This window comes from Salmo salar, chromosome ssa27 (assembly GCF_905237065.1).
Source record: "Salmo salar chromosome ssa27, Ssal_v3.1, whole genome shotgun sequence".
Taxonomy (NCBI): Eukaryota; Metazoa; Chordata; class Actinopteri; order Salmoniformes; family Salmonidae; genus Salmo; species Salmo salar.
The window spans coordinates 11,134,279-11,154,905 of record NC_059468.1 but is presented as its reverse complement, the minus strand read 5'-3'; the positions used below and the strand labels follow the sequence as shown (position 1 = coordinate 11,154,905).

The 20,627-nt window shown below is 42.6% G+C and overlaps 1 protein-coding gene across 3 annotated transcripts; it reads left to right on the top strand.

Moving 5' to 3' along the window:
• Positions 1–596: 596 nt before the first annotated feature.
• Positions 597–20,314, top strand: zhx2b (zinc fingers and homeoboxes 2b). 3 transcript variants are annotated; one of them, XM_045709630.1, is made up of 4 exons: positions 617–754; positions 7,637–7,769; positions 16,580–19,589; positions 20,013–20,314. In XM_045709630.1, exon 3 carries the CDS (start codon positions 16,752–16,754, stop codon positions 19,584–19,586), a length of 2,835 nt encoding a protein of 944 aa, XP_045565586.1. In that variant the 5' UTR covers positions 617–754; positions 7,637–7,769; positions 16,580–16,751; the 3' UTR covers positions 19,587–19,589; positions 20,013–20,314. The 3 variants fall into 3 exon arrangements, with proteins under 3 accessions (XP_014032751.1, XP_045565586.1, XP_045565587.1); XM_045709631.1 differs by having other exon boundaries at positions 7,637–7,832; XM_014177276.2 differs by lacking the exon at positions 7,637–7,769 and having other exon boundaries at positions 597–754.
• Positions 20,315–20,627: the final 313 nt, after the last annotated feature.

The window sequence follows — 20,627 nt, the reverse complement described above, 5'->3', positions numbered from 1 at the left end:
TCACTGATGACCATCCCTGCCAATCAATTTTCCATATTAGGTCTATATATTTAATATAACATATGTGTAATGTGATTGATGTCCCATAATATTGTTAATGCTAGGTTTATAATATTCATATTATGTCTAAATAGTCTAGTCTGCCTTATATTTATTTTGCTATATCTTATTTCAATGCATGGTAGTCTACATTATGAATTAACCGTTTTGGCACAGTCTATACCCATAGAATCCACTGAGTGAAACATGATTGATGAAGATTTATTGGATATAACCAATCAATGGAGAAAATGTGAAAATGACTTGAATTCATATTGTGTATTTCAGGGTAGATTTGACACTTTATTTCTTATGTAGGTTATGGTATACACACGAAGTTATTTGATATGTAGTATGGTCAATGTTTGAACATGCATTCGAATATAATCCACTCACCGGAGGAATTCAGACATTTTGTCCAAATGTCTTCAATTGCCAAATGTATATTGCCATATCTAACTTTTAAATACATTTTCATGGCACTTGACTGAAACATATTTTTGGCGTCGTATGCAAATATATGCTGACGTAAAACATCATGTGGTTTTTGTCGTAGATCATGAACGACGACTTTTCTTTTTTTTTTTTACTGTTGTCTTTAGGTTATGCCAGAATCTTTAGAATTACCAGCGGAATATGCGCGTTACCACCGACTACTTAGAATTGGGAATTTTACTGCTAGTTTATCGTCCCAGCAACAAAAGGCTCTAGGCAGGTAAGAATACTATATTAAACCGTTTTTCAAGAATGGTGAAGAATATTGGCCAAATAAATTACTAAAATGAAGTTATAAACGGTTTGGTAGCAAGCGAGACTAGCCGCCTGGTTTACCCAGCTCGTGTGGTTATGCTAGCGACATCCCTTTCATCACTACTCGCGCGCTGTCACACTTGAATTAGAATCACCTTGCCATCAAATCATGCCAATAAAACCTTAAAGTCTACTTTACCCTTTAACTACATACATTAACTTTTCGTTTAGGTAAATATTTAACAATTTAGAATTAAGTACATATTTTTAGTTTGACGTTTTAACTTTTTTTGTGCCCCTTTGAAGTGGGCACCTTAATGTATTGGTGTTAGACATTTAGCTTGCCTTGTCACCTAGCTAGCTAGCGACCCAGCTCACTTCTGAAGTTTGAAAACGTGCTAAACAAAGAGTCGTGCTTCAACACTACTTCTGAACTGGTTAGCCATAGAATGTCTGTTTACATAGTTAGCTAACTCGTTAAATAGTCCCATCATTATTTTAAAATTCGGCCTCCGTTTGTCAAGCTTGTTGACAAGTTCTGGATTTATACTATAGTAGTTAGCTATAGGACAGTAATGTAATCATCCTACATATTAGACAGCCTTCCTATTGTCACCAGCGAAACGTACAGTACCTAACAATGTTAATATTTTGTCTTTCTTTATTGTCACAGTGCTTTCGTTAGTTACATGTATTGTGTAACAAGAGGCACAATTTGGATTAGGTAACTAGCTAACGTTACTTATAGCTAATTAGTTATTGTAAATGTTACTTGCTGCTGTTATATAGCTCTGGTTTTATTTGTCGCGTAGCTGGTTGAAACTAGCTTCTTGCTACAGCAGTTAGCCAGCCAGGCAGGCAGATGGGTTAAATGTGGTGACGCCTTCCGCGGTATGGATTGGTGGTGGCACACTGGCAGCGCGGGCTATGCTGCCCGGTGACAGCAGTGTGGTAAATTCCACCAGCAGTGGCGGACTGGGACAAGAATTCGGCCCTGGCATTTTATCCACACCAACCGATATCACTGCGTCCAGCTTAAACCTGGGGAACACTACACAACTTTCTAAATCCTATTGCTGAGCCTCTCACATTAAACGACCGTCTATCCAGTAGTTTTTGTGTGTGTTGCCAACGTAGTGGTGCACACACTAAACGATGTGGCACAGAGATGGTCGCACACGACAAGATTCTTCACTTGGTCATGAGGATTCTCTTGGTCATGAGGATTCTCGATACCATGCTTTCTCGGGAAAACAATGATGTGATAAGATTTAACGTAGCTAGGAGCTGTGGCTCAAAGCAGCCTCATGAACTTTGTCAGACATTCATGCTTGCCATACAGAGTTAAAATATCTAGCCAACATATTGAATTGAATAACATTGCTCGTGATCTTCAGAGCTGTAACAATTTGACACTTTGGTTAAAGGCAAGTACAAACGCATACTAGTAGTAGTCATCGCTCCTGCTCGAGAGTCTACACATTCTGGGTGATGCGAAACATCTCACTGGCTTCCTCTGGCAAGCTCTCATTGGCTGTTGCTGATCACCATTCTCAAAATGTGTCATTGCAGATCTCACTCTACAAGAGAATTGCAGATTTTGTGCTGATAAAATCAAACATGTTTGAAAATATATTGATGTTTGGAACTTCTCAAAGATGAGTTTGGTAGCCCTCAGATTGCATCTTTGACCCACTCACATTAAGCGAGCGTCGGTGACAGACGTGCGCCCCAAGTAGGCAACGACATGGGGATTTTATCTCCGATCTCAAAAACTTGTCTGGGAAGCTAAATCGTGGCCAAAAATCATGTAGTGTACATCCGCCTTTAGACAGGGGCAGTAGTGCTGACGCAACATTGGCAGTACAGTACAGCTTTTCGCAACCGCTGCTATACCAGTGACTGGCAAGACATGGTCCTCCTCTTTTAATTACATTTTTTTACCAGCTCATGTTTAAAAGTAATACAATATGCAGAAACACCACTGGAGCAGGCACGTACACAGATAGGGCTCAACCAGTGCTCAAGCACTTGCCTGTTTGCCTTCCTATGAGAAAGTGCCCTATCTGCTCAGTGGATTTTGTTCATTTTATACATTTTACTGAATAAAAATTATAAATGCAACATGGAAGAATTTCAAAGATGTTACTGAGTTACAGTTCATAGAAGGAAATCAGTTAATTGAAATGCATTCATTAGGCCCTAATCTATGGATTTCACATGACTGGGACTACAGATATGTATCTGGTCACACATGCCTTTAAAAAAAATATATATATATATTTTTAAAAAGTAGGGGCGTGGCTCAGAACCCGACAGTTTCTGGCGTGACCACAATTTTCCACATGCAGCGCGACACATTTCCTTTCCATAGAGTTGATCAGGCTGTTGATTGTGGCCTGTGGAGTGTTGTCCCACTCATCTTCAATGGCTGTGCAAAGTTGCTGGATATTGGCGGAAACTGGAACACGATGTTGTACACGTCTATCCAGAGCATCCCAAACATGCTCAATGGGGGATATGTCTGGTGAGTATGCAGGCCATGGAAGAATGACATTTTCAGCTTCCAGAAATTGTGTACAGATCCTTGCAACATGGGTCTGTGCATTATCATGCTGAAAGATGAGGTGATGGTGGCAGATGAATGGGCCACAGGATCTCATCACCATCTCTGTGCATTCAAATTACCATCGATAAAATGCAATTTTGTTCATTGTCCGTAGCTTATGCCTGCCTATACAATAACCCCACCACCACCATGGGGCACTCTGTTCACAATGGTTGTGAGGTTGGTTGGACTGTGGAGTTCAATGCCCACAGCTCATTGCACTTTACTTATTAGGTTTACTGTATGGGAAAGTTTAGCTGGAAATGGTTTACATGGTTTCTTATTTGCAAGTAAACAAAGCACTATGACATTGATCAACTATACTGAACAAAAATATAAACACAACATGTAAAGTGTTGGTCCCATGTTTCATGAGCTGAAATAAAAGATCCCAGAAATGTTCCATGCACACAAAAAGCATATTTCTAAGATTTTGTGCACAAATGTGTTTACATCTCTGTTATTGAACATTTCTCCTTTGCCAAGATAATCCATCCACCTGACGGTGGTATATCAAGAAGCTGATAAACAGCATGCTCATTACACAGGTGCACCTTGTGCTGGGGACAAAAGGCCACTCTAAAACGTGCAGTTTTGTCATACAATGCCACATATGTCTCAAGTTTTGAGGGAGCGTGCAATTGGCATGCTGACTGCCGGAATGTCCACCAAAGCTGTTGCCAGAGAATTTAATGTTAATTTCTCTATTGTAAACCAACGTTGTTTTTGAAAATTTGTCAGTATGTCCAACCAGCCTCCCAACCGCAGCCCAGGACCTCCACATCCTGCTTCTTTACCTGTGGGGTCGTCTGAGACCAGTCACCCAGACAGCTGATGAAACTGAGTATTTCTGTCTGTAACAAAGCCCTTTTGTGGGGAAAACTCATTCTGATTGGCTGAGCCTGGCTCCCCAGTGGGTTGCTTATGCCCTCCTAGGCCTTCCCATGGCTTCACCCCTGCCTAGTCATGTGAAATCCATAGATTAGGTCCTAATGCATTTATTTCAGTTGACTGATTTTCCTTTATATTAACAGTAACTCAGTAAAATCATTAATTGCTGCATGTTTATATTTTGGTTCAGTATAGATTCAGTCGCGGGACACTTAATTTTTTTTTTCTTGAGTGGATGGTTGGCAAGCCGGAGCATAAGTACAAGTCATTTATTGACTGAAAATTGACCGCAGGAAGCCCAAACAGATATCATATTTGACTGAAACATAATCATTTCAAACCTTGCTTACATTTGTTTATGATCACGTCTCTAATATGCGTGGAAATACTTGAACATATTTTACAAATTAAAATTAATTTCCTGGTTTTTACATTTTTATGTCCAACAATGAAATCAGAAAATTCGGAGGGCTAAGTAAAACCACCTGCGGGCCAAATTGGGGAACCCTGCACTACAATGTCAGGCTCAGGCTACTTTTAAGTTATCTCTAAGGCCTGCTTTGAATTACCGGTAGCCCTGTCCCTTGTATGACTTCTCAGTTTGCACTCACTAAAAATAGACTCAAAACTCCTATAGCCTGGGCCAGATATGGTGAGATAAGTGACTAGTAGTAAGTCTATATTATTATTGTTGTAGTTATTTTTTGTAGCCTTAATTATGTAAGCCCAATGATAGATGTTAATAGTTTTAAAATGTATATTATGTTGATCAGTTACTTGTTGGTTTTGAATGATTTAAGTATTGTCTAATATTTTTATCAGGAAAACAGATATTTCCATTTTGTCTTCAGACTAGCCCTTAGTGAAAACTTTTCTGCAAAATCTGGTACTGCTCGATTTTTGGTTCAAGCTCAAGGAATTCATTAATCTGCATCTTATTTGAATTTCCTGCTTGCATAAGTATTGGTTAATGTGAGCTCCAGAGAGCTGCTTGGCAAGCATGCACTTGTGCAAGTCATGTGGTGCAAATACAATGTGCTCCGATGAGCCCCCCCAACTGAGCATGTGCAACGCTGGAAATCACAAGCCCAGTGCTCAAATTCTGCAGCTTGGTTCTTGCTCTCCTCCACTATGCCAGGCTTGCCTAATTGGATGTTAACACGCATAGCCTACTCCATTTTGCAATATGCAGCCCTGCAGACTAACAAGCAAGGTGTAGTAGACCTATCCTGTAAATACTTTGTATGACCAAGGCTAGTAGAATCTTCTGCTGCATTAGATTAATATATTTAATGCTCCAGTAAATGCATTTGCATTCAGTTGTCTCACTGAATCAAGTGGGTCTGTTTCTTCCCAGGGAGCTGCATGTGGGACCTAACTACTGTACTGTAGACATGGAGGCTGTAGTGTAGAGCCATCTACTGCAGTTTCCCCAAGATCATTCATTGCATAGTTACCTCTGTTTACACAAAAATGATCTGTCTGCTCACCCGCTTTGAATACCATAGTCAATTAATTGCCAGCACCAATTAAGATATGCTAAATATTTTTATTTCAGTGACTCATTGTTAGTGAAATGGTGAAAATCCGAACACTTAAATGTAGGCCATATCTCTCAACAGCAGTTGGCAATCGAAAGCATTTTGTATTTCACATTATGATTCAGTGTAAGAGAAGAGAACCATAATCAACTAAATTTGCCTTCAAAAGCAGCTCTATTGCTTTAAGACTTCATTTGAGGGTCAGAAATGACATAAGCTTGGACACAGCCTTACACTGTTCTCCTCTTCAACTCTGCCGCCAACAGTGTCCTCAAAAGTAAACACATGGCGTAGGCGTAAAGTACTCCTTGGCTGAACCTTCACTTCAGGGTTGTCGATTCTGGCAAACAGGAGGGTCTGTCAGGACCATCATATTTATTGGTAGTTATCACAGGCCTAGCCTTGGGGAGAGAGCGCAGTGGTTTTCATTCAATAACGGTCAATTTTGATTCTCCAAAAGAAAATGAATTTCATTGCAGCGACATACCCTTGAATAGGCCTACTCGTTTATCAGTACATTCATTGAGTGGTGAGTAGGAGGTAGTTCTATGTGGCAACCACTTGCTGCGGTTCACATGTGGATGCTATGCTGTTGGTGACTAAGCAGTCGTTTCAGGTGGACGGATGATGTCACTTCTTTGGGCTTAAGCTCCCTTGAAAGCTGCGTTGTTGTGCTCTGTCTGTAGCAATGACCTCATCCTGAGGGGTAGCATCTCAGTGGCTCTCTGGTTGTACTGTATGCTCCGCAGCCCCTCTTGTCATAAGTGCTGCATGTGGGGTGGATCATAGGCTGGGACGATACCAGTATCGCGAGACTCGTTAGTATCATGGCAAGGAAACAAAACAAGAAGCGGATTTAATTTCTTTAGGAAAACTAATGTTGGAAACAATCATTATGTTGTCATCCAGAGTTACACATTTATTTTCCAAGCTATAGCGCACAATATTTTACATTCACAGGTTTTTTAAATGACCAAAGAATTTGTTCTGTTTCGTGTTTCAAAAAAAATATATAATATATATATATATATATCATCCCAGCCCTAGGTGGATGACTCCATTTTGTAAATGTCAAATCAAATGTTATTGTTCGCATACACGTGTTTAGCAGATGTTATTGCGAGTGTAGTGAAATGCTTGTGCTTCTAGTTCCGACAGTGCAGCAATATCTAACAAGTAATATCTAACAATTTCACAACAAATGCCTAATACACACAAATCTAAGTAAAGGAATGGAATAAGAATATATAAATATATGGATGAGCAATTTGAGCGGCATAGGCTAAGCGTGTTTATGTTAAGACGTTATGTTTTTGTTTGCCATAGAGATCCTGTAACACATTTTTGGTATATTTTATATAACATGCACTGTGTATTGTAATTTTGGGTTAGTTTGTTACATCTTCGAAATAAGCAGCAAAGATGTGGCTTGCTGCCTAGCTCCATTTTACACAGATTCCATCTTCATCGCTTTGGGCTGATTGTTATAAACTGGTCCTGGTTTTACCCAGTCTTGCACACACTTTTTAAAGTAGCCTAACTGTATCGGCGATGAACTTAATTCCTAACGGCGTTCATTGACAAGTTGTAATGTGATTAATTCTGATAAGTCAAGCGCAATGAAACGATACATCCCAGGTGGTGTTTGTCATTCAAATAACCTTCCAAAGCTGTCCGGCTCTTTCTTTCGGCACGTTTCCAAGGTAACAACCTTCAATTTTTCGGCAAACACAAAGCGGTGCAGTTTTCAGGGCCTTTGCAGGGCTCTGCCCCCCCCCCCGCCACTGACATTCTTGTCTCGTCTCAGATTCCAGAAGAGACTACCCAGAGTGCCGCTGGACCGGAGACCAAAAAGGAGCTGGAGAGAGTGGAGGCGGAACTGGAGCAAGATAGGCAACCCCCCCCCCCCAAGGGAAGCCCCACCCTACTGCGGAAGTGCAGTGAGTGCCCTTTCACAACGGGGCAACACTCGGGTGGGGGCGGGATGCTCAGGGGGGAAACCGGTACTACTCTACTGTTGTAATTGCTATGCTTGTTTAAATCGGCCCTTTAGACGGCGCTGCCTTTCGTTGACATCAGATTTACAAGTTTTCTATTTATATTATCCTTAGAACATCCTTGGATGTGGTATGGGCAAAGCCACGTTCACGCTACGCAGCTTTAAGCCCACTCAACATACCGTAAATATCACAATAGATAGCTATAAATACAAACAAAGCGAACAGCTGCTCATCTAAAACATATTGAACATAATATATGCAACAATTCAGAAGTCAAATTTTCCATTCAGCAAACTCAACAGAATGCACAGCACAAAGCTGCATACTAGCTACTATTCCTAGCTAGCATAGTTCATGTTAGTTGGCTGATTTTAATCTTCTCAGTCATGCATCGAGTAGGGCAGGCTATTTATTCAAATAAAAACGATCAATCTGCATTTTAACACAGGTAGTTCCCATGGTAAACATTTCTCTGCATTTACTTTTTAAACACTTCAAAACATCTATTTGCCTAGCTAGCTAACTATGTACGGTTTTCCTTTTTTTGTCAATGAGAAAGTAACAGGCTGTTACTGCAATTAAAACTAGGCCTAATAGCTCGATAAACAAGTCTCCAAATGTATGGTATTTCTGTTTTAGATTTGAGCTGTTTTACTTGTCTGTTTCAAGAGACATTCTCTTTGCACACCACAAACGCACTGTGGGGGATATGTGGCGCAGAAGTGTCCCTACAGACCCAATAGCCCCCTCTCGTTCGACTGGATTCCACTGGATTTCTGGATCAAAAGGGGCTAAGGTGGTGGGCGTGGTCGGCCCAGCTGAATTTGAGAACATTTTAGAGGCCCCCGTCTTGGCGGTGTGGACAAGTTTATCCATGGAAGTTTATCCATGGAGCTGAGAACAATGTTTTCAGTTTTTAAGCTAATTTCCTTATTCTATATATTTTGTTCAAACTTTATAACAAATCTAAACTGCCAAATTCATTGTTTTTGGAATTTTTGATTCTCCCTGGCTGTCTAGCTTTTTTTGGTGATTTTGTTGGTTCTCAAAGATTATATTATTACAAAATATTTAGGTCCATTATCTTTTTTACATACTTATATCTGGTTTTAGTCATTTAGACTGAAGGTGCTTTTCCATCCTGAAAATGATATATATTTTTTTTTACACTGTTTGGTGGCCCGAAAAAACGCCTAGGCAGCCCGCCCAAGGATTTTGATAGCAGAGAAATCCCTGTGATGGTTAGTCAGATGGTTCAACATGCAGCAAAGGGAACTTCAGTGTTACCAATGTAATACTGTATATAGTAATCACCACACAATTCATTGTAGATGTGTCAGACTTTTTCAGGGGAACAAGCATACAATATATACCATCTGGTCTGTTTTTTTCCCCCATCTACTAGAAGTAATGGTTTTTGGTACAGATAAGTGAATATTGTGTTTGGCGCTCACTTGAAATTCCACTGTAATTAATGGGCCGCATAACAAATTACACTTTACAGTATTTATTTCAATGTTGGAGCGAGACCCATCTGGGGTATGTTTATTTGTGCAACAACGCTCCACCATGGGTCATCACGCTGCAGTGACAGTCTTTGATCCGTCTCACACTTCGCAACATTAGTTCTCCTCGACCTCCACGGTTAAAGCGGTTCACCCAAGTAATGTCTCCTACCTGGCCAGGGCTAATAGAATAATTCATATTTGGCAGGAAAACAGTGATTTTTGGTGCATAGTTAGACTTGGGAACCATATCTCCGGTCTTTCAACAGCTGACATGCCAGCACGTTTTCCCTTTCAATCAATCCAAGTCCTGAGTCACCAGGTAAGTTGACTCTCGAATCGCTGACAAGCAGCCACTGCTGCCTACTGCAACTGGAGTTACTGTGTGTACCCTTGATCAAGGCCACATTTAATAATTCATCAAGGGGGTGGGCATTTTTATTCCTTCCCACTCAAAGCGCCATAATAGACGGCTACGCATACAAACATGAAGAATACTCACTTTAAAAGCCACGTAGGGAACTGTTAAATAAATATATATTTTTTCATACTTGTGTACCACTTTTAATATTGAGTTGCACCCTCCCCCCTTTTGCCCTCAGAACAGCCTCAATTTGTCAGGGCATGTACTCTGTCAAGCGTTCCACAGGGATGCTGGTCCATGTTGACTCCAATGCTTCCCACAGTTGTCTAGATGTCCTTTGGGTGGTGGATCATTCTTGATACACGGGAAATTGTTCAGCTTGAAAAACCCTGCTGCGTTGTAGTTCTTGACACAAACCTGTGCGCCTGGCACCTACCATAACCCATTCAAAGGCACAAATCTTTTTTCTTGCCCATTCACCCTCTGAATGGCACGCACACACAATCCATGTGTCAGTTGTATCAAGGCTTAAAAATCCTTCTTTAACATATCTCCTCCCCTTCATCTACACTGATTTTAAGTGACATCAATAAGGGATCATAGCTTTCACCTGGTCAGTCTGTCATGGAAAGAGCAGGTGTTCCTAATGTTTTGTACACAGTGTATATAAACATATCTGCAGTGAAGAATTTTCCCTTATCACTTCAACAAGATGACAAGCACACCTTGTTAATGCCAGATGCTTTCTCCAATTGGTTCTGTGGCATCAAGTGATCTATGTTGTGCTTCTCCTTGAGTCTCACCTGTGTGCTTGTCCTGGGTACATGGGAGGCTTAATTCCGCTCTCCTCCATACTTTGTTTGCCATTGTTTAGCTATATTTTTAACTGCTCTCATTATTCACTTACGTCTGCTGTCTCACTTGTGCATGGACAGTGTTTGTGACTTGATCTCGCATGAATCCTACATGCATACGTTGTTGGATGGACATTATAATTTTAAACAGACAAGTCTCTTAATTTGTCTAAAAAGAAACATTTAGGCCTGCCTGAAGATTCTGTTGTCCCCATTTGAACTACTACGAGTTCTGATACCGTTTTGTACCTTAGACCATGTGTCTGGCAAAAGATACGTATTTGCTGTCGAACAACAGCCGAAAACTCAGCCCACTCCTTCCCCCTTGTCTCCATCAGACCTCCCCCCAACCCCCCCACCCCCCCCACAGACACCCCCTCGGATCCGTCAACGTTGCTTTGCCTCTAAACTCTCTGGGAAAGAAGCCATGGGAGTCTGCCGCTCCACTGGATCCAGTTCCTGCTGGACATCCCCACATGTAGAGAAGCAGCTGGCCACCACACAGTTATTCAGCACATACCCCTTCCAGCTCTCTCACACACACTTGTGCTCCTGTCCTTTACGTAGCTCTTTTCTCATTCTGTTTACACATATACAAATGAATGGTTTCTCCACCACGGTTTATCAGCATCACACTTTAATGGGCTAATGTATTGTTTCATAACTTTTCATAAGTGAGCTCCAACCTTTTATTTTGAGTCGCTGGACGTTTTAGCCTTTCATCCGCAGTTCAGTGGTCAGCAGAAAACCATTTCCTGCGTTTTTGCCATTGTTTAGAGTGACCACAAACCCTGCTTTACCACAATGTAAGGATCAATGGTTTCTTTGTCTGCAGGGGTGTAAGGAGGAAAGCATGGGGGGGGAGAAACGTTTTCCAGATCGGAGCTTAAACAAGCAGCACAGGATGTGCAGCCAAACTATTTCCCTGCTTGGCTGGCGTTTTTGAAATAAATGTCTTTAATGTGTGGAGTTTGCAGACAAGATGGAGTCCTCTGTTCTCAGAGAACAGCAGTCCCTGTGGATGTCATGTGGTCTCGTCCCTTTTATTCACAGGTGGGCGGGACGGGATCCTGCCTAAAAACATACTTCTAATCCTTTGTCTGATCTTGTGTTCGTCTCTGTGGTTTAGTTTGTAGTTTATTTCAAAGACCAAGTTTAGAGATGTTTTCATGAACTAAGAGACAGTCAGACATTAGTTTGAGACATATTCGCAGGAGAATAAATGTGAATAATCACGACGAAGGACAAGGAATAGGAATATTAGTCACCAGATTATCGTTGGCCCAAAATTTGACCATTATACTCCGAATCTAAATCTACATAAATGTCCTTCAAAAGTATGAAAAAGAAGACCCTTACATCTCTAAATTCAAACGGAGCGTAACAATTGCCATCAAAAGGTCTTGGAGGAGATTGAATCACTCTTATCTCCGGTTTGGCAGTTTCCATAGCAACATGCCAGTCCCATGGCCGTCTGAGGAGAATTAAACCCCAGTAGCCTGGACCCAAATCTGCCATCAAAGTTTCAGGGGCATCAATCTGAGCGTAATGATTGAACGTTGTAGGAGTTGTTTGGAATCGCCCTTACACACTGATGCTGCCACAGACTTTTCCCTAACATTTATATAGCTATGGGGAAATACTGTTTATTTTTATTTTTTATTACATCCTTACATAATAATATGGATTAGCCTACACTATATTTGTGTAGTGTACATTGCATGACTGCATTTGTGTTGTATAATTTGTTTTTTGTTGTATTTGACTCGTAGCGCTTTGGGTTTGTGGGAGTCTGTATATAATGTACAGTTAGTTCTACACTGTGTGAAGATATTAAACCCGACCTATGTTGCCAGAGACAACAGCACAGTGCATAACTTCCCATGAGCTCTTCCCCTAGAAGGTAACTGTCTAACCACTTCAATTAGGCTACACTGACTTACGAAACACCAAAGGGGGACTAATGCAATTACCTCTGTCTCCATGCAGAACTGATAAGGTATTAAAGGGCGGCCTGATGAGATTTAAATTAATTCTGTGCTCATTCAAATTCTTCTGTCTCATTGAGATGAGCTGCTCTGTTATTTGGGTTTAGTCTCCTCTCACTGGCAAAGCAGTTCTTAAAACGTTTAACCAAATAGAGCAAGATTTAGCCGATGAGCTTGTACTTAACATGCTTTTGAAATCAGACACATGCAACGTTTCCTCAGTGCATTGCACTATTTGAGGACTTTGATATTGCATGTCAGTCAGTCACCACCTTTTGATATGGAAATTACTCTACACAGGAAAATAAAACATGATCCTTTCTAGAACTGCTTGTTAGGATTGCATGATGCTCTCTGAGCTTTGAGGACAACTTCTAACTAAGAACATTGTCTCTGAATGAACCTGCATTCATTTGAGGACAAATTATGCCTTGTTGTCTTTAGGAAGTGCTGCCTACATCCTATATGAATCCTTATCCTTACTGGTGTTGATAATCACAGTTTTATAGTAACTAGGAAGTTCCTTTTGTGTTACTAATTAGCCTACAGTCAATCACATGCCATGATCCACTTGTGAAATTTGTTTGAGCCCTACATGTCATGGTCAGATTGACTCGGTCACTCTTTTTTGTTGTTTTTCCTCTCTCCCCTCTCCCCTCTTACTTTCTCTGTCTGTCGTTTTCTCTGTTGTGATTTGAGAGAGCTGACCGCAGGGCTGCGTGTATGTGACTTAGTAGAGGCTGCCTCTGGGGTTTTACACAGTCTGCTCTGGCTGTACAGGACATTGATCATCCACGATGATGCATTGCGTTTGTTCTCTGAACTGGCACCGGAAAAGTTCAACGCACCATTTTAGAAATCTTCAGCACTAGTCTTTTCCACTGTATAGAACCCTGAACATCCCTGGCATATGTCACTGTCAGCCGCCTTTAGAGGGAATTGTCTTGCCCAGATTTTAGTGGGAGTTGTCTTGCCCTGATTTTAGGCAGTCAGTGTTGCCACCATTTATGAAGTGAGTTAATCGGCCAGTATGCACAGATGAGGTTTAAGTCATATCCCAGGCAGTCTGGAGGCCGGCTTATGTCCCCCGTGGCTGACTGGCGCTTTAAGAGTTGCCAGAGGACACGAGACAGACAGGCTCATGCATGTTTGATCAGCCCAGCCCTGCCGCCTCCGTGGCGAAGGCCTACCCGGGCGAGCGTCACGGATCAGCCGGAATGGATCTTCCCGACGGGGTTCGCGGAGGACCCTTCGCCACACGCTGTTCACTGTGGCTGGCCCCAGCTCCGCTCGACCGCAGCCCCCCTCGCCTAATTAGCACCTGTGAGAAGAAATCGTTAATATGCAGCGGTGTGAGGTAGCAGAAAGGCACCTCGCTGCCTTGGCTGTTGCCATAGTGACACCATGGCAATGAAGGCAGTCTTTAATTATTTTAGATTTTTTTCTTCTCGTTTTTAATAAGGAGCCACTGAATCTATTTCATTTATGAGGGAGGACTGACATAATTATTTATTAATGTTTTAGTTCATTCAGTTCTGGGCAATATGGGCATGACAATTCAAGTTTGGGTAGAATTGAGCGTGCCTTTGAGGCTGGATAATATTTGTGAGGCAAGTGTGTTCGAACAACCTTCCATATTTAAAAGAAAAGACAATTGTGGCCATGTCATAGATTGTTGTTTAGGTAGAGGTGATGAGATGCCTGGCATGTTGCATTCTTAAGGTGCAAGACAGCATAATCCCTGCTGCCCGGCATATTGACAGACCTAGAGCTGAGGACACTGTTGCTGAGCTTTTTACAATTAACAATATTCCTTTTGATTACTGAATATTGGCCTACATCTGTCAGTTCCATTTTAAAAACATGTTTTTTTTCTTCTGCGTCACATGAATAGTAAATACTGTATGCAAACTTCAGGAAGGCAGTCATATGGCCCTGTCTTGGTGTGTCGTGCACCTTTAGGCACATTAACACTATGTAGCCTAATTACTGTTTCAGGCCCTGTGTGGATAATGAATGATTGATCAATGCTTTTTGTCATGCGTCTCATGGTGCTACTGAATACAAACTCAGCAAAAAAACAAAAGTCCTCTTCACTGTCAACTGCGTTTATTTTCAGCAACTTAACATGTGTAAATATTTGTGAACATAACAAGATTCAATAACTGAGACATAAACTGAACAAATTCCAGACTTGTGACTAACAGATTTTGAATAGTGTCCCTGAACAAAGGGGGGGTCAAAATCAAAAGTAACAGTCAGTATCTGGCTGCATTAAGTACTGCAGTGCATCTCTTCCTCATAGACTGCACCAGATTTGCCAGGTCTTGCTGTGAGATGTTACCCAGCTCTTCCACCAAGGCACCTGCAAGTTCCCGGACATTTCTGGGGGGGAATGGCCTTAGTCCTCACCCTCCGATCCAACAGGTCCCAGACGTGCTCAATGGGATTGAGATCCGAGCTCTTCGCTGGCCATGACATTCCTGTCTTGCAGGAAATCACGCACAGAACGAGCAGTATGGCTGGTGGCATTGTCATGCTGGAGGGTCATGTCAGGATGAGCCTGCAGGAAGGGTACCACATGAGGGAGGAAGATGTCTTCCCTGTAACGCACAGCATTGAGATTGCCACCAATGACAACAAGCTCAGTCCGATGATGCTGTGACACATCGTCCCAGACCATGACGGACCCTCCACCTCCAAATCGATCCCGCTCCAGAGTACAGGCCTCGGTGTAACGCTCATTCCTTCGACGATAAACATGAATCCGACCATCACCCCTGGTGAGACACAACCGCGACTCGTCAGTGAAGAGCACCTTTTGCCAGTCCTGTCTGGTCCAGCGACGGTGGGTTTGTTCCCATAGGCGACGTTGTTGCAGGTGATGTCTGGTAAGGACCTGCCTTACAACAGGCCTACAAGCCCTCAGTCCAGCCTCTCTCAGCCTATTGCGGACAGTCTGAGCACTGATGGAGGGATTGTGCATTACTGGTGTAACTCTGGCAGTTGTTGTTGCCATCCTGTACCTGTCCCGCAGGTGTGATGTTCGGATGTACCAATCCTGTGCAGATCATAATTATACTTTTGTCTATTAAGCTGAACAAAAAAACTAGAGGCAATTAGTTCAGCTTGTTGGTAATAAAATGTAGTTGTACTGTAGGCCTAATTATTGTAATAATTTAGTAAGTGTAGGCTAGCTTGGGTAGGACCATTGCATGTAGCGTAGAAGTTTAATTATTAAAACGACAAAGCTAAAAGTGATAGTTTGGTTTAATGACTTAAAATGGCTAATACACTAAGGTTTGTAATACTGTCATTATTAGATAAATAGGTTATCATGTGTCTTAGATTTTCTCTCCCTTCCTCCCCCCATCACAACGGTCTCACTCACACTCAGGCCATGGCCTAGTTTATCTTCTGCTTTGTGCTCATATTGGCGTACATGTTACGCTTCAGAATGCCTGAATGAGACTCTTTCGGTACTCAAAAACTTCTCCACTTTTGAGTTTGTGTGAATGTCAGTCTGGCTTCAAACGATATAAGGATTTCCTTTGCTGTTAAACTTTGTACTGAAAGTCACACCTCAGTACTGCATTTTAGGCCCACTCTCTGTAGATATTGAATTATATGTTGAATTTATAGACCTACTGTTTTTCCAGATTAGATTAGCTATAGTTTTGAACTAGTTTTACAAGAGTGAAAATAAAAGGTTATGTCAGTATTAAAGGGCCAATCTGTAGTTGCTCCATACATTTTTGGACTTTAATGATCTATTCTTCAAGCATCAATGGGTACATAACTTAGAAATGCCTCATGAACTTAGTTTAACTGTCACACTCCATGAGAACCCAAAATATAAGCTTGTTTTACTCCATTGTTTGTAAACAAACACTATAGCCTCAAAACATGTTTAAATGGATGGTCAATCCTTGCATCCATAGCTCTATGAGTTTGAGAGTGGTTACATTTCTCCAACCCCATCCCTCAGCTTTTTTTCAACTGCCCCTTTAACATTTCCTATTTTTCCCTTTTATTCTAGGTGAATGCCATCTGTGATGAACTCTCATGAAGCCGCACACGGGAGCTGACATCCAAGGTCAGCAGGAGACACCACTGCACTACCCAGGACAGTAGAGGAGCAGGGTCTTCTTCAAACACTGGAGACTTACCCTCCCCCTGACCCAAATAACATCCCACATCAGTCACCAGCAATGTCCAGTCGCAGGAAATCCTCCACCCCCTGCATGATCCGGGTTAGTGACAAAATGGAGCAGGATGACTCTGAAGAAATGGAAGTGTCCACTGCCAATGTGACTAGAAATGGGTCTTCAGAGTCTGTGGAAAATCAAGAACATACCTTACAAGGCACTATAGAAGATCTAGGAAGTGAGATTGAAGCAAAAGTTGTGGCGGAAGCTGATCCTATGCCCCAGCTGAGGCAGCATGGAGGTTATGAGTGCAAATACTGTCCTTTCTCCACCCAGAACCTCAACGACTTCAAAGAGCACGTAGACTCCAGTCACCCCAATGTCATACTCAACCCCCTCTACCTGTGTGCCGTGTGCAACTTCAGCACCAAAAAGTTTGACTCTCTTACAGACCACAATGAGACCCAACACCCTGGAGAGACCAACTTCAAGTTCAAGAGGGTAAAAGTAAATAACCAGACTATCTTGGAGCAGACAATCGAAGGCAAGACCAATTCAGTTCTCTGCAATACTGTAGACGGACAAGGTGGTAACGGCTTTGTCACTTTTCCACCGAGCAAACCAATTACGGTGAATATCGGAAAGCCAAACATGGACAACATACAGTCCCTCTACCAAGGGAATGATTTGGAGAAGAGGTTGGAAAACTTTATCCCAAAAGATCAAATCACAGCTGTGAACATAAACGGCACAATGATCATCCCTGAACCAACAATCATTCAAGGGCTCTCGTATGTAATGCCATTGCTTCAAAGACCACCCAACTTCTGTTCTGTACCAACAATTGCTGTTCCTCTGAACTCCACCAAATATAATCCTTCACTGGACAATAACCTAACCCTAATGACATCTTTTAACAAATTCCCTTACCCAACCCATGCTGAGCTGTCCTGGCTAACTGCTGCGTCTAAGCACCCAGAGGAGCAAATAAAGGTGTGGTTCACTACCCAACGGCTAAAGCAAGGCATCACCTGGTCACCAGAGGAAGTTGAGGAAGCCAGGAAGAAAATGTTTAATGGCTCCATCCCACCCATACATCAGACCTTCACCGTTCTGCCTACCCCAATCTCTCAGCCTGCCAAAGCCACCCAGCCCCTTATTCAGACAAGCTTTGGGCAGTCTAGTCTAGTACTGACAAGTATTGCTAATGGATCAACCATGACCTGTGCTCCTGTTGCAGTGACTGTAGCCAGTTATGTGCAACCTCTCAAGCGACCCCTGACAACTCCTTCATTCGCCCCAGAATTAAAGCGCCCCATGGCGGCCCCTGCAGAATACCCAAAGGAGAAGATACTAATGGCCCCTCCTCCAGTTCCACAAAAAGAGAGACTTCCAATGGCCCCACCCCCAGTGCCCCCAGAATTAAAGAGATCTGTAGCACTTCCTATTATCGCCTCGGAGATGAAGAGGTCCTCGGCAGTACCTCTCATGGCTTCTAAAGGAAAACTGCCCTTGGCCACTCCACTTGTGAACACCAAAAACAAGCTGCCAATGGCACCTTCTCCAGTCTTCCCTAAGATGAAGAGACCTATTGTCACCCCTCAATTCAAGAGTTACATGCTGCCTCCTCCTTCATTAGTTTCCAAAGACAAACTTCCAATCACCCACTCTCTATTGGCTTCGGACTTAAAGTTACCAATCTCACCCCCTCTCATTGCCCCTCAAGTGAGGAGGCCAACAATAATCCAGTCAGTGTGGACTCCCCTCAAGGGCCCGTTCCAACTCCCTAGCTTTTCCCAAGACGGCAAGAAAACAAAAACGCAAATAACAGAGATGAAGGCCGGATATGTCAGAGGACGTCTCTCAGAGGACAAAGTGCTCACCCCTCTTGGGGAAGCGAATGGTGTCTCTCGTGGGGATGCAAAGTGGGTTCATGACCAAGGGCCTTATGCACAGAACGGCATTCTACAGTTGTACAATGAGCTAGCATCGAAACCAGAGCAGCAAAAATCAGTACAGACTCAATTTCCACTCTTGGAGAGAATGAAAGGGAAGACTTCTGAGCAGTTGAAGATTCTAGAAGAGAACTTCCAGAGAAACAGCTCTCCAACATACAATGACGTTGACAATCTAGTGACTTCAACCGAACTGTCACGGGAGGAAATTGACAGCTGGTTTTTAGAGCGCCGGGCACTGCGTGACAACCTTGAACAAGCTCTTCTAAACTCCATGGGCTCAAAGAGACTCAACATTGAGAAGCGTCAGCAACAACACGGACCGCTGAATGGTGTGCGCAAGCAAGGTGGCCATCCAAGAAGCTCTCCCTTTGCCATCATTGCCCCCACCACCACTTGCTCAGTGCCTCTAGACAGCAAATCCTTGGCTCTTCTCAAGGATGTTTTTGCACAAACTCGGTGGCCTTCCCCTGAAGAATACAATCAGCTTGAAGCTCAGACAGGCCTGGCTCGCACAGAAATCGTCCGCTGGTTCAAGGACAGTAGGTCAGCACTGAAGAGTGGGACCTTGGAGTGGATGGAGTTTTTCCATAAACTGAACAGCAGTGGGCAAAATGGCGAGGGGGCGCTACTGAGCACAGAGAATGCTTTCAGCATAATCCAGCGCTACCAGGAAGTAAAGGCACCCAAGGTGGAGGATATTGGGAGGCTAACGGAGCATGCCAGTCTTAGCAGCCAGGAGATCAAGGAATGGTTTGCCAGCAAATTGAGACAAAACACATCTGATATCAGCCAGAATTGTGGCCAAAATGGAGGCAGTCGAGAGGGGTTTGGGAGCTGGATGGAGGAAACCAAGGGGAAGGATGCACGCATGGGTGCTAAGGAGCTGGTCTCGGACAAAGACAGGATGATGGAGGATGCTTCTGGAAGGGTGACTGGATAAAGGGTAAGAAAGTGTATCGAACGTAATTTATTAGTTTTGTAGACATTTACATTTTAGTCATTTAGCAGACGCTTTTATCCAGAGCGACTTACAGGAGCAATTCAGGTTAAGTGCCTTGCTCAAGGGCACATTGAAAGACTTATAACCTAGTCGGCTTGGGGATTCGAACCAGCAACCCTTTGGTTACTGGCCCAACCTCTTAACTGCTAGGCTACCTGCTGCCACTAGAATAGGGCATGTTTTTCTTACCGTAGTAGCTGCATTTCACAACGTGTCCTAGTTACTAATGGGACCAAGGCACTGAGAGCCCTGACTGTTGGCAGTAGAATAGCATTTTAATCCCTTTTGGGAATTATCAGGGCTCTTGTGAAAGTGTTATTCCAATTGTGTAAAATGTAATAACGGGACCATTTTTCTTCCTTGCAGGTGAGAACAGTTGCCACTGTCAGTTGCCCACAGGAGCTGAAAAGGAAAGAGTTTAATTATTGAATATTGTATTTTCTGAACAAATAATTTCTTGCTTGTTCCATCCCAGTTTGTGCCCAACATTTCCTCAAGGTTGAGTTAACTTTGTAGAACGTTTTCAAAAACATGGTGGTAATGTTGTGTGTGATTTAGGATGAGGTAGAAGGCACAGTGCACTGAATGTGTGCCTGAAGCACTGACCAGGTGGTGATCGTTGAGTGCCAAAGCTGGATTTGCTGCATTATTACACTTTTAAAAAAAGGGTTCTTGTAAATATATTTTTTCTGTGTTGCTACAGATTTGTACAATTTTGGGGGAATTTTGTTACATTTTATAATGGGAGCAACTTGCCCCTTTTTTTCGCTCCAGCTGATCTTAGTGGTCTGTCCTACATTTTGTAATGAAACACCATGAACCACTACAACCGTTGGCAATACTTCAGTCAGTTTTCCAATGCTGAACTTCCGTTGCAGTTCCCTCCTGTCAGGTGGACTTATATCAAATCAAACTATTTACTGTTCTGAAGTGCTATTGTACTCCCTGGACTCTAAGCCAGCCTGCACTCTGGTAAGGAAC